This window comes from Zosterops lateralis, assembly GCF_965231275.1.
Source record: "Zosterops lateralis genome assembly, chromosome: 3".
Lineage (NCBI taxonomy): Eukaryota > Metazoa > Chordata > Aves > Passeriformes > Zosteropidae > Zosterops > Zosterops lateralis.
The window spans coordinates 62,365,786-62,380,260 of NC_139764.1; the positions used below are offsets into that span (position 1 = coordinate 62,365,786).

A 14,475-nucleotide genomic window follows, 5' to 3' on the forward strand; every position below is an offset into this window, starting at 1 on the left:
ATCTTAGAAAAGGATGTTATTACAAAAGTTTGTTAGATTTGTAAAGCAGTGTCAGTAGAGAGTCTTTAAATTAACACTGTTCATATGTGGCCTAGCTCTGATTATTTGGAGTGATTACTGAACGAGTTATATGGCACAATATTCTGCATTAATTATGTAAGTCATTATAATAGCCTCTGGTGTAATATTCAGATTTGATTTAAATATTTGCTGTGAAATTCCTTTTTGCAAATTGAAATTCATTTTACCTGAGCATATCTCACTATGTCTTTTGACACAATTAAAAAGTAATTCCCTCTACAATTTTTTTACATATTGGAGGAAACTCAATTACAATAGAATCTGCCTCAGCCTATGATGCTTAAGAAACTACTTTTTCATTGGTTTTGGGGTGTAAATGAGCCTAAATTTATAAAAAGGTTTTCTTACACATATAAAAATTACAAATGTGGCTTTGTCATAGGACCTCCTTTGATTTCTTATTTCTGATTCCTCAGTTTGGAACAAGCATATACATTTACTTTGTATCTTTAATCTTTATTACACATAAAAATGTTCTGGGGTTTTTGTTTTTGTTTTTTTTTTTTTTTTCACTTTGTTCTGTATACCGTCTCCAGTTCTCTCTCCTTAAATGCACAACAACAACTTTGACTAGACACTGGATATAAAATTGGAGTGGATTTAATACTGCAGGGAAAACAAGTGAAGGAGAAAGCCACATGCACAGCAGGTTTTGTCCCAAGTGGGATCTGGGGAGCTCAGGAGCTCAGTGAATCACAGCCTGGGAGCTCACAGCAGCAGTTTTATTGCTTGTGCTGCTGGGGCTGCAGAGGCAGCTCATCCCCTGCCCTGCTGCATCTCTCTGTGGGATTTCTCTCTCTCGCACACAGAAGATATGCAGGTGGTAGGGCCTTTTTCCTCTTGAAAACAGCAGCTGCACAGCAAAAGTCAAGAAGAAAAATCCAGCTGGAGGGCTAGGCCTTGACATTTCACTTCCTTCTGCAGATGCAATAATGACATTGGGTACAGCTGCCAAGGTCTCTCTCCACCTGAGGAATGTTTTATTAACATCCATTGAAAGTATTCACTTGGCTTTCAGTTTTATCTCATCTGGGATTTTTTTGGAAAAATGCAGAAAATGAAATTACACAAAGTTTAGAAGTTGCAACACTGAAATCCTTTTGTTTAGAAGTAGCCTAATGAAGTTACTGAACATTTTTAAATATCTTTCTGTTTCTTGGAGTATCACTGAATCCATCTGAAATTCATTGGCCTCATAGAGCAGGTGCAATTGTCAGGGACTCTTATCTTTAGACTGCCTAGGTGTTGTTTCCTCACTTAAGCTAAAATTATTTTTCTGTCTTTGTCTAGTAGAAATCTTATGGTCTGAATTTGCCCTGTCTCTTAGTGGGCATTAAGTAAGGTGAGCACCTTACTTGGCCAGGTAGTTTCCCCAGGTTTCATGTATGGTCAGCACTTAGTGAGGGTGACTCAGTCCTCAGAAGAGGTGCAGAGCATTCCAGTGGTATTTGTACTAAATTTTGGCTAAATGAGGAATTTAGGGTGCCTATGCTCCTTAGCTATTTATGCATCTGGGGTGGACAGTGTAGGTAAGACAATGTAACTGTTGCACACTTCAATACAGATTTCAGTGAAATTTTATGTGCCTAAAATGTCATTAAGAAATTAACTAAATTCTGCATCACAGCTACAAAAATATTAAATTATGCCTTTTTTGTTTACTTCTAGCTACCTCAGAGAACCCTCATGAACACAGTAAGTACCGAGGTGATAGAGAATATTATTATTTTACCTTTCAGAAGGAAGATATTTCCCGATTTTTACAAAGTTTTAGCAGCTTAAGGTGGAGTTCATCAACACAAACTCACACTACATTTTGACTTATGAAACTGGTTTTCAATGGCTCACTCTGTAATGCAGGACCAGGTGTGTTTCACAGGTTCCAGTTGCATGGAAACCATTTTCCAGTTCACCTGAGACCTACCTATGTCTTTTGTCTCTATGGCAGCTTCACACTAAGAAATAATCACGGGGCCACAGATGGGGAAGAGTCTGTGCTATTCTCTGTCCAGGTTTAGAGATTTATTTCCTGGTATGTTGCAATGCTCACCTGCTGCACAGCTTAGACATCAGAGCTACAAGTCTGAATTAAACATATTTCTAAAATTTCCCTGAATTATTTTCTGTCTTCTAATGTTGGGATTTGAATAGCACACTGTTTTTAAAGAACAGAAAATGACATACACGTCATATTATAATACAGACTAAGATCCATTATTGTTAGTGCTTCACATTATATTTATGGGATCCCTGTACTACCTAACATGAAGAAAATTAGCTCTAGTACAGCCAAATCCAGGACACAGAGAAACATGGAAAGCATTTTTTTTCTTTTTATTTATGCAGGATACTGAACATTTATTTGGCACTCTGTACAAAAAAAAACCCTAATTCTGTTGTAATAAAAACTGCCATCATTTCTATATTAAACACCAAGGAGAAATTTTCTATACAGAAGACCAGTGATAGCAATCATAATTAATATTAGAAGCAATTAACAATTTTAGAAATACTATATTTCTAAAAATGCACAGAAAATAATTAAACCACATTAAAAAGTTTTAAAAACACTTTTCATTATTTTAATTTTATCAGGAAAAAGTAGTTGAACATAGTTTCTTGAGAAATATAGCTCTCAAAAATTCTTCTCAAGTCTACTGTGAATCTATAATACAAAGTCATCTTTTAAAACTATAATGAGAATCTTCTATTTTTAAAATCTTCTAAAAATTAAAAAGCCTTCTAATATAGGGGTTCTTGTTTTCAGAGCATGAACGTGTTAAACGTGAAAAGGCTGTCTCTCAGAGCAAGCCAGGTAGGTTTGGTAAAGTAACCTCTGCATACACCCAGCTCCACATAATAAAGATGTGTGGTCTGCAAACTTGGAAACTTCCTTGAGGTAGGCACAGGTGTTTTGCTTTGTGCCATTGGTTTTTCCCAGTGTCTTGGAGAGGAAAAAAAAGAGAGTGAAATTAAACTGAAAGGATTTGGCTGTCACAGTTTTTTGACTGTTCCCATGGCTTTTCTCGCTGGTGTAGTAAAAAGCATTAGCCAAACCCATTTTCCAGAGTGTGAGGAACCAGTGCTTTACTGCCCTGCACTACATCAAAGAGGTGCACTGGGAATTAACCCTTCTCAGCCTTTTCAGCAAATTAGTTATAACATTAAGTGAGCATGGTCCCCCGAAAAAGGAGAAGCTACAATCTCATAGAATACACACTCAGCAGCAGAGTCAGCCTCCAGTTCCTGAAACTCAAAAGTAACTAAGAATAGCAATACTAATCCTAGACTGACTGTGCACTAGGGTAAAATGTAATAACTGTAGGTAATAACTGGCTGCAGTGAGCAGGACAAAGGGTCCCTCTTTCAAACCAGGGCTCTGTCCTAAACATGTTTTTCGAGGAGGAAGGCACTCAAGGATCCACGGCTGAGTCTGGTGTGAATTAACAATTAACAAGATTAAGAGAGTAACCTCACAGAAAACTAAGCTATTGATGCTCAGCTTCCATCACTACTGAGTACTGAGTAGTTTTCTAGTCCTTACTCCAGAAGCAGGGGGGACTGGAAAGCAAGTATCCACATCCTATTGACCTTTGCTGGCAGTGCTGCTGTTTGAACTTCACATTAAAATGAAGTGCCCATGAATAAATGATTAAATATACCAGTTAAAGCTTATGTGTTCAATGTCAAGCAAGCAGGTTTTATTTCATTACTTTTTTTTCTACTTTTCTTTCTAAGAAATCAATTTCTCCTATGTATTTAATATTTTTCTCATTCATTTCTCTCATGTACAGTATTCTACCTTGTAACTTACCTATTGTCATAGACATTTTGAGGTTTCCTGGAAGATTTACAATCTGATTTAGTAGAGATGTATTGGTTTTGAGTCAACAGGGAAATAATATTTCTCTCTTCTTCTGTTTAAGACACACAGGACAAGCTTTTTATTTAACTCATTGCTCACTTTTTGTGTATTAACAGCTAGCAGAATGCTTCAGGCATTAGGTGAATTCAGCCAAGGCAGGACTTTCCTAGTGAGGAAGCCAAGCTTGGTGGCCTCAGTGGAGGCCAGAAAGTGGATTGCCTGGACGGGTGGCATGACCACTCAACTTTCCTGCTAAATGAAATCAGTCCTGATGCACAATTAGCCCTACCTCATCCATATAGCAGCAGGAAAATAAATTTCCGTGGTAAGGCATTCTCAAATATCAGAGCACTGTGTCACAAACCGGTATATCAGACTGATGAGGATTTTGCTCTAGCATAAATACAGTACATTCCAGACTCCAAGCCCTTGGAATTCAAGTGCTTGAAAGAAAAAAAAAAAAAAAAAAAAAAAAAAAAAAAAAAAAAAAGGAAAATGCTTGCTAAATTTCCTTTAGCATAAAATCTCTATTCTCAGGTGCTTAATGATTGCTTTGGAGAACAGTGGCTGTTTTGAGTTTCACTTGATGACTGGAAGTATTAATCTGCAGGCAGTGGTGGTAATAGTGCTTCTGCCTGCTGTGTGCCAATGAGTGCTCTTGAGTTAGCAGCTTGAATTATAAAAGCTTCATTCTGTACAAAACAGTGGCCTCCTTTTTCACCTTGATTCAATGCAGCTTCAAACCATTTTTCCTATGCCTCCTGTCATCAGACTTAGAAGTATTACATGAATGAAATGCTACAGAATTTCAGAAAATATATTGAGCCCGTAAGGAAAAGTTTAAATTAAAGAGTGTTTTGTGTATGTTAGTGAAAGCAAGTAAAGAAAGGGGATTAATTCCTGATGTAATTCTGCTGAAATTGCCTGCAATACACAGAGAAATGTTTATAGTCTTATATTTTTCCATTTAAATTAGATACATCAGGGAAAAATTAATATTAATGCATGAAGTGCCGCAAAACTGGAGCCCTGCAGAGGAAATAAATTCTCTTCAATGAAAGATTTCAGAACTGTAAACTTTGGGCTTACTCAAAACCAGGATTTTTTTAAATATATATAAATTTTTTTTCTCTTTATAGCTTTATGAAGTTCTCAAAATTGTTTAATTTTTTTAATTTGCAAGACTTATGATATGGTAAACAAAAATTAAAAATTAGACATTAGAAATATGACTTACGTTCTTGTCAAAACTATATGTACTATCCTCATCATATGTTTTTCTCTGCTTTTCTTCATACTGAATGTGGTGAAGAATTTTATGAAGCTTCCTGATGTCTTGAAGTCTCTTATAGAGATTGTTCTCCTTAAATCTGGATATTCTGCTCCTTCAGTTTCCCTTCTGGCTACAACCAGTGGCTAGAAACTGAGAGAAAAAGCCGAGCAGCCACCACCTATAATTCTGCCAGGGAATGCATCAGGGTGTTTGCTCTCCAGTGGGATCAGCAGACCAATATTTGCTGTGTGGTTAGGCTGCAGAATAGGTGGATGAATGAATACCAGAGAATTACTGTGTTCATTCCCAGATGAAGGCAAATCCACAGCCCTGTCCAATTTTCTAGAATAAATTCATTCTGAGAAGAAACACTGCCCCTACTTTCAAATGAATCAGATATGTCATCCACTCACAAACTTATTTCCTAACTTATTTCCTCACAGAATTATTATCCCAGAGTTACAAAGCAAATATTGCGGTACATTCTCAACAGAATTAGGAAAGGAAAAAATATTTTATTTGGTGTTCAAAAGCATCAGGATAATACCCAAAGAAAGAGAAGCCTTTTGATTTATACTTGTCATTAATCCAGTGCATGTTGCCTTCGTTTAAAGTCAGTAAACCAGGTTTTCTTCTGTATTGGAACATAGAAGGTTTAATATTCCAATCTAAATTAGTAAAATGCACTGTTACCCGTTACAGCTCCTCTAACAGCAGAAAAAAAGGATGCTTTTTCTCAATAAGTTGCATCTTCAAGTTGCTGGTTGTGCTATAAACCACTTCTAGCTTCACAGACATTCACAACACATAGAAGAGATTTTTATTTCATTGCTTACATAAGAAACTGACAGTAACAAGAGCTGAATAGGGGGGATAAAAATGTCTTAAACTTACTACAAATTAAGAGAAATTAAATTGTCACATACCAAAAAGCACATGAAAAGCATAGCAATGTAGAGCTACATTTAATTTCCAAATAGAAAATATCAGTAACCATAGAGTGTTAACCCTCCATATATTTGACCACATCAGTACTGATTTTTTTTTCCAGAAATAGACCAAACAAGCAAAAAAAGGGGACCAAGACATATCTTCCCAACCTGATCTCTACCCAGTCATTGTGTCTTCGATCTGATGCCTTCCAGAGGTCTTAGTGGAAAGGAAGGGGCCAGAGGCAGGTGGCTGCAAATTGCTTTCAGCAAGAGGAATGGCGAATACAGTCTGAATCTTGAGCATATTTAAGAAGAATTTCGTAATGTATGTGATTTTTGAAAGGTAGAGGTTAGGAGAGTGTGGACTCGATATTTTCTGAGCCTGAGAATTGCTGACCTCTTCCCAAGGGAAACTTTTCAGCAGTTTTATTTTTCCCAAAACAACCTTGTGTAAATAATATTCCTTTCCCATAACAACAGGTGCTGTTTGCTATTTCTGTTACTGAGCCAATGGGAGAGGTGTCAGTCCTATGGACCAATAACATGCCCTCTTAGTGCAGCATGTTATAAAAGGGCTCAGTGAATTGTAAATAAAGGTTTCTGATTTCTACTGCCTTCTGGCTGGAGTCAAGCATCTTTGTTTCATGTCCTATTGTAACAGGAGAGGGGCTTGAGTTCAATTATGGAAAAAGACATAAAATGGAGTAGAGCTATAGAAGGATGAGGTAGGGTGAATTTAAAATCAACCAAACCGGGCAGAGTAGATATATAAACATAAACATCGCAGTTTCCATGTGACTGGGATATTGGGAAGGTACAACAAACCCCGCTTGATTAGAAAGTGTAGTCCCACCAATTTACCTGGAGAAGAGGAAGTTCAGGTCTGGTCACGGATGTTGACATCGGTCCACATCATCTGAGCAAATCCACAGGCAGCTCAAGAGCATGTGGGCTTGGGCAGCTTTTTCCCATGAGATTAGCAGAAGCTGAAGGCTGCTCCAAGGTCTTGTGACAGATGTCCAGCTAGGTCTAGGTTGGCTTGTCCAGTAGCAGGTGGTATGGACTGGCATTCAGACTGTCCCCTGTGTCCCTCCGTGAGCTATTACATGCTCGGGTGCCTCCACATCTTTTTCATCTTCAAGGTGCAGACACATGTGGATACCTCCACCCATGTCTGTGGTTAGGCACTATCTAAAGAGAAGTTCTTAGTATTGCTTAATACTAAGCTGTTGTACTTAGACACTCAGGAAGGTGCTGTTACAGAGGTGAAATGGATGCAGGAACAGGATAGTTTCCAGCTGAGTGCCTGCCTGAAGGGCACTGAAGGGTATATGGCTGTTTTTCATCAGCTGAGATGTTAGGCCCAGTAATTTACTTTTTTCCGTGAGTATGATCTCACCATGCAGTCAGAACTCATAATGCCTGCATGCTGTTTTACATTGCTATAATGGGATAGTGATGCTGAAGACATGCATTTATTTTGTCATTGTGAACCATATGCATAATATCACCTGTAGAATTATTTTTCCAATTATATGAACTTATGCTAACACATTGTGATTTTAATGCTGCTTTCACAATACAGAGGAGAAAATGAAACAACAAAAGACAACTCCCACTGAGAAGTCAGGTAAGAATAACTGATTCTCTCCTGATTTATGGAGGGGGATGGGGGACATTAAACACTATTCAGCATTCATCTAGTGTAGTATATTTGCATTGCAATTTTTTTTACAGGATTTTAAAATATGTAACTGATAACAAAGCAAAAGCAGCAGAGCAGCAATTGTAGCTTCTGTTCTACTAAGAATTGTGTTTCCAATGATGAAACAGGCAGAGGCCTTAGCTGCTTGTTCCAGCCTCTTCTTAGCCAGACCTGGACTAATGAAATGAGGGGTAGCTGTAAATCAGACCTCTGAAAGGATCCCAAATATCAGGATAAATTACCATATGGATTAGGACTTTGGATCAGTTTTATGGAGAAAATGCTTTGGGACTAAACTCTAAATCTTAGGGTCTTATTTTTTAATATTTTTTTGTGTAATACTGACAGGGGGAAAAAAATCAAGTAATGAATGTTCTAGAAACTGTGAAGAATCAGCCAAGGAATGAGAACATTGTCATCTCCACTGGCTGTCAACATCAAAAGCTGTTTAAACTTTAGGGTTGGGATGCTGTGCATCCTTGCACAAGCAGGGGAAGCTAACAAGTGAAACTGACTCCAATAAAATGCTTGAATGTTAAAAAGAAAGGGGAAAAAAAGAGTATATTTTCTCTTCTTTCTGTATCTAACTTTTACAATTTAACCTCTTTTGTCCTCTGTAGCCCAGGCAAAACCAACAAGTATGTGATTCTTACCTTAATCAGAAAAATTCCTGTAAAATTGTTGAATATGTATGTCTTTTTTTACTTATACCTAAGGAAACATTCCCTTGGCAACATCTAGTTTTGCTTAAAATTATAATGTCTTTATTGTCTTTATTGCCATGTCTTCTATTCCTTTCATTTAACAAACTCTCTTGTCATTGCTATATAAAAATCCATTTGGAATAATCGATTACTTCAGTGCAGGAGTGGATTCATTCTAGGCTTCCCATATCAACAGTTCCATCAACAAAAATCCATATAGAAGTTACAAGTCTTTTAAAAATCACTGTTAAAAATTTCCTGCGTTGAATAACTGGTCCTGCTACGTTAAAAAAAAAAAAAAAAAAAAAAAAAAAAAAAAAAAAAAAAAAAAAAAAAAAAAAAAGACATTAATTAATATAACTACATCCTGAATTCTTCTCAGTCAAAAAGAACTCAAGAGTCTATACCTAAACTTACCCCAGCCTGCTTGTTGATTTTCTATACCTTTCACACTTTCAGAATGCAGATTAAACTACAATAATAATATTTAAAACTGTCAATTAATTCCCCAAATAATTTAATGATCAAAAAAAGTCCAGATATGGGAAATGAATCACTCTTCACTGAACCAATTTTTCATTCATGCTTCGTAAAAGTGTTTCCCATTTGAAATTTCATATGATGTTCTCATCTCAGAATTTCCCAGCTTGTCTCCCCACCTGAAATCACAGTTATTAGGAGTTCAATTATTCATCTGAGTAGCATAAAGGCTGAGCCATATTTCCCTTTTTTCAGAGACCATTCACATTTTTAGCACTTTCCACTTTACAGTATGATTTTGGGTCTTTATTTCTCAAAAGGATAGTCCTTAAGTTGTAGGAAACATCCCCTGGAAACAGGTCCAGCAGAGCTGTCCATTGATTCCACAGCCATAAAATGTATTTTGGCCCCAGTTTCCATTGCATAGCTGCTACTGTGCTATGAGATCTCTGAGGTGCGGTTTTTTCTAAGTATGACTTCTTTTTTCTAGATCTTTTTCCAAAAAAAAGCTTCTTCATCTTTTCTATTTCCAACAATATAACATAATGTATAATTTTTTCAATAATAATTATGAAGAAGAAGGATGGGAGGAAGGCTAGGGAAATGGGCATGTGGAGATGAGATGCATTTTCCACACCTAAATACAATTTATTCATATGCAATAGTATGTGTCCAAGACTTTGGGGATTTAGCTCAAGCATATCTGAATCAAGAACAAAGGATGAGTGAATGGTTACTGAGTTTACTCTTCACTCTCCAGTAATAAAAATTGAAAATAGATAAAAATTACGTTTAAAAAATTATAGGACACCTTACTAACTTCTTCCTTAAGATGCATGCATGAGTCTTAGTAGCATTAATAGTAGCTATATTTGTGAAGCTATGTGCAGTACTAATGAACTTCATTATTTTGTGGCAGATCCCTCAGTAGGTAATCTTTTAATAATCATTCATGTGGGGTCTTTTTTTAAAATAACCGCATGAAGCAAGAGAAAGGAAATGCTTAATCCTGAAAAACATACATGCAATCCTTCTTACTAAAAAAAAAAAAAAAAAAAAAAAAAAAGATACACACACACACACAAAAAAACCAAACAAACCAAAAAAAAACACACAACAAACAAACAAACAAAAAAACCACAACACCAAAATACCCACCAGTGCAAAATGTAACTTAGAAACTTTATGACAATTTTTTTATGCTGTCGTTTTTTATCTAGAACATGAAGTAGTCAGACATGAAAAAGATATCCTCCTTACAAAACCAGGTAGGCACCTCTCCATTTTATTTTGCATATTTATTTTGAAAATGTTATTTAAAGAAATAGTGAAACACAATTGCATATGACAAATGTCAAAACCGTGGCCCTGTGATCTATTTTGGTGTATGGCATTGTCCTGACATTCCATATCTCAAACTACATAGCACAGTACCTACTTGTAATGCTGGTTGTCATTTTAAGATATAGTTATATGTATATATCAAAGGTCAAATTTCTCCTTCTGTAATTCCGTTTGTGTCAAAGGCATATGTCAGCAAAGAATTTGAACTGCTTTCTGAAATTGCTTACTGTAAATGGCTCCATCTTGCTAATTATTTTTGGGGATCTTCCTTTTATTTAGACTTCATGAAAGAGTTAGCCTCTCAGGATGAGCAATACTTTAATTTTCATCCATTGCAGGTATCATGTGATATATTATTCAGATCTTGATGATTTACCACTATCCATCATCTGTGGTAAATGTGTCTGATATCAGAGCTCATGCACAGTCTCAGTTGTTGCAAGGCAGAGTAAAATTGATGCTGGTATAGGAAGGAGAATTGTTCAGTTTCACTGTGGACTATCAACAGGAGTTTAAAAAATGCCTGCTTCTTTCTTCTTCATAAAAGAAAATAAGTGAAGAATTAATATTTTTACTGTTAATATTAGTCATCTTTAACTCTAGCAAAAAAATTACAGTCTGTAAATGAGAACACCCCTACTACTAACATTCATTATTAGATTGTTATTAATTACTGTGACATCAGTAAAAAATATGTTCTGATATGCAGAAGCATATAGAACAAACAAAGCCATTCTCTGCCATAACAATACTATGCTGAACCTGACTGTTTTGACCATTTTTCTTTCCTCTTTTTACTTCCCAGTCAAACCGAAAAACACTGCAAGTATGTGCAATGACTTATTTCTTATGGAATATAAACGTTTTTTTCAGATGCATGCTCTCTCAATTTGCATTTTTACGATTTTGTCACATTACATGATTCTATTTTCTTTCTTATACTACAGATACTCTTGTATTCTGTCTGCTTACTAACAGCCAAACACAACAAAACCAAGCACATTTATAATGCAATATTTTGAAGCTGCAAGATTCAAAATCTTTTGCAGTTTTTACTCCCTAGAAAATAATGTAAATTACACTGGTAGCAAAACTGGTATTCTGGTGGTTTTAGATGAGTGTAGATGTATAATTTATATTTATGCAAATATACTGTTTATTGAAAATAAGAAAATAGCATGTAGCATAACTGAATTAGACAACGTTTTCCTTCTTTTACCATTTGGAAATTACTTACATCATTAATTCACTAAGCACGTTGTTGGCCTTGTTCCAAAAAAACCTTTCCTTAATAAAAACCCCTAAATTTAATTAAAGAACAGAAAGGAATATTTTCAATTTAGATTAGTTTTAAGGAGAATTCAAGGGGAATTTGTCACATTACAAAAACTTTCACTGAAGTCATGGGATAATGTCCTGTTTAAGGTCATTTTTAAGGAAGGCTTCTGAGCAGACGAAGGCTGAGATTTATGCTTATTGTGGCAGTACAGCAAAGCATGGTCAGACAAGAATCAGAAGGACAGCGTTTGTACTGCGTGTTTTGAATTGTGAAAATGCTGAAATATAGACCTTCACAGATGAATTAGTTGTTGCCTCTTTGGCACAGGATCTGTGTTTTCTCTTTGTTGCTGAGCCTGGCACATAAAGACTAAACCATGTGTTATTCTGATGGCAAGTGAGCTGACGACAAGGCAAAGCAAAATGATTCGCCTAAACTTCCCAGACCAGTCACTTGTGCTAGGTGCTTAAAGTTAGAGATGATGAATATCTATTCTTAAACACCTATAGGAAAATAGTGCTACTCTGAACCCCAGATTTAAAGTGAAAGTGTGAACACAAGGCATCTGAAATGTGCCTACACTGAAGGATCTCCTTCAGCCCTGAGCAGCAATGTTCCACTTTCCAGTTATGATTACAAAATTATCACCACCTGTGAGGCTATCCATGGGCTTATTTCCCTTTTTCCCAGTATTTTAAGAAAAATTTGCTTTATTTAATTCTATTATTCACTTTCATTCAGTGTTGTTTTCACTAGATCTGTTCACTGACAGTAATGTCTTCTGCAGCAATTTATCTGAGAGACCCAGTGGTGGCACTCACTGCTATTAAAGGGTCATCACAAATTTAAGTGACTAATTCCTTATGCTTCCATCACAAAAATCCCTGTTTACAATGCTTCTTTATCAAGAGCTGTATTACCCCGCTATATTCTGAATATAACGAATAGCCAGGATATTTTCCCTTGACCTTTGCAGAAGGATGTTTGTACCACATTCTTGAGATTATATTCTGCTGCTTGGAATTATTGTAAAGGTTAACAGCCCCTTTAGAAAAATAAAAAAAAATAAAAAAAAAAAAAAAAAACCAAACAAAAAAAAAAAAAAAAAAAACCCAGCAACAAGAAAACCTATGGTCATTTACAAAAATTCTCTGTACACTGCCCCTCTTTGAGCAAACCATGTTTGAATAGATCTAACTTAGGATTTTAAACACCAGAGCTATCTATTTTAAATTGATTTTCTCCACTTAAAGAAGAACACTTAGTTGGATCACTGCTCTCTTTATTTATAGAGGTCTATATAGTTTTGCTTCATGTATTTCTTAGCCATGTGTGCAATGTACTAACTATAACATGAAAGGAGTATTGTGTAATTCAGTATGAGATGTAGTAATGGACATAAAATACTCACTATTTTGGAGTTCAGGTCCAGTGGAAATGTAAAATAAATCAATATAGTTATCCTGGGCTGAATGCATTCACACATTGTGTCTTGTTCAGTCTCACTGTGAAAGCAAACGTGGTTTAAGTTAGTAAAGAAATTGGATCATGAGGAAATGCAGCTATAAACAGAAAGACAAGGCTGAGTTTGAAAACTACCCAAATTACCAACACGTACAATTTCATAGTAGTAACTTGCTTCCATGATCTAACCTGGCAGGCAGGTATACACCACACAGCCACTCACTCAATTTTAAAAGCAATTAGTAAATCATCTTATTTTTCACTATTTCTGTCTTAGTGTACAGGAGAGTATTTCACAGCCATTGACCATATATCAAACTTGAATGCATAATGAAACAGAATTTACTCCCTGCATAGTTACCAAAGACTCACAAATTGTGGGACATTATTTTGAACAGAAAACAAAGCAGATCTTAAACATGCAGGAATACCAAACTATATTTGGCAGTCAAGAGGAAGAACATGTAGGCTGATATTTAAAAAAGACCCTAAGAATTGGCAAATTATATTCCCACTTTATAATGAAAGTGCCATAATGGGGGTGATATGTTTCCCAATGTTCTCAGAGTAAGCGGAAGTTTGTTGAGAAGACAAAATGGCCCTTACCTTTCATGCAACAGATGGTCAAATCAACTGCTCTTCAGGTCAACAGTCTTCTCCTACCTGACTGTCTAAGAAAATCAAATAATCCCAAATTAGGGTACATGCAAATAACTGAGCCCATTCAGATCCCTCAGAGAGACATTCCCTCAATTAACAAGCGAGGGCATCAAACTCTTTCCTAGATTTAGCACCCCAGAAAAAAAATTAGTTTTTTCTTCTGAAAATAGAAAAAGATACTAATTATTCCATGGGTCACAGTGCAGTAATGTATCATCTCTCAGAAGCTACGAGCAAGATCATAAACAAAAGGTAAATATTGAAGGACTTTAGTATGTTAGCATTTAATAGCAGCAAAATTGGCTTTTGTTGAATGCCCATGGTGCCTAAGCATTAAGCACTGACATTTACAGGTCTCCTTATGGGCCAAGACTTGAGTGAAAGTTTCCTGGGATGTGTTAGGGAAAATGTTGCTTAATTGCTCAGTCTTCCTGATGAAAAAACATTGACTGAAACATTTTCACCTTGGTATGAGTTCGTGTTCATCTGAAGGCAAAACTCAGCAGGAAGAAAGTACAGAGGTAACTCAGTCAAAGGAAAACCCTTAAAGGTTTTGTGATCTTATTCCTTTTTTGTTCTGCTCTAAGTTCTAGGAAAAGAGGCTTTGCTTGGGTAACAAGGTCATTCTTTTTCTTTCAAATTGTATTCTTACATAAAACTGTGACTAATGAAGTAGTGATGGGTAAAA

The 14,475-nt window shown here is 36.0% G+C and overlaps 1 protein-coding gene across 16 annotated transcripts in view; it reads left to right on the forward strand.

The window, feature by feature from the left end:
- The window catches only part of TRDN (triadin), a 231,780-nt gene that overhangs the window by 190,386 nt on the left and 26,919 nt on the right, over positions 1-14,475 (forward strand). For 9 of the 16 annotated variants that reach the window (XM_083857350.1, XM_083857335.1, XM_083857346.1 and 6 more), the window contains 6 exons: positions 1,750-1,776; positions 2,849-2,896; positions 7,737-7,781; positions 8,477-8,494; positions 10,261-10,308; positions 11,190-11,210. In XM_083857350.1, the coding sequence (XP_083713476.1) occupies positions 1,750-1,776; positions 2,849-2,896; positions 7,737-7,781; positions 8,477-8,494; positions 10,261-10,308; positions 11,190-11,210 (207 nt within the window). The remainder of the gene's footprint in view (positions 1-1,749; positions 1,777-2,848; positions 2,897-7,736; positions 7,782-8,476; positions 8,495-10,260; positions 10,309-11,189; positions 11,211-14,475) is intronic. The other 7 variants (XM_083857345.1, XM_083857347.1, XM_083857341.1 and 4 more) reach the window with 3 other exon arrangements.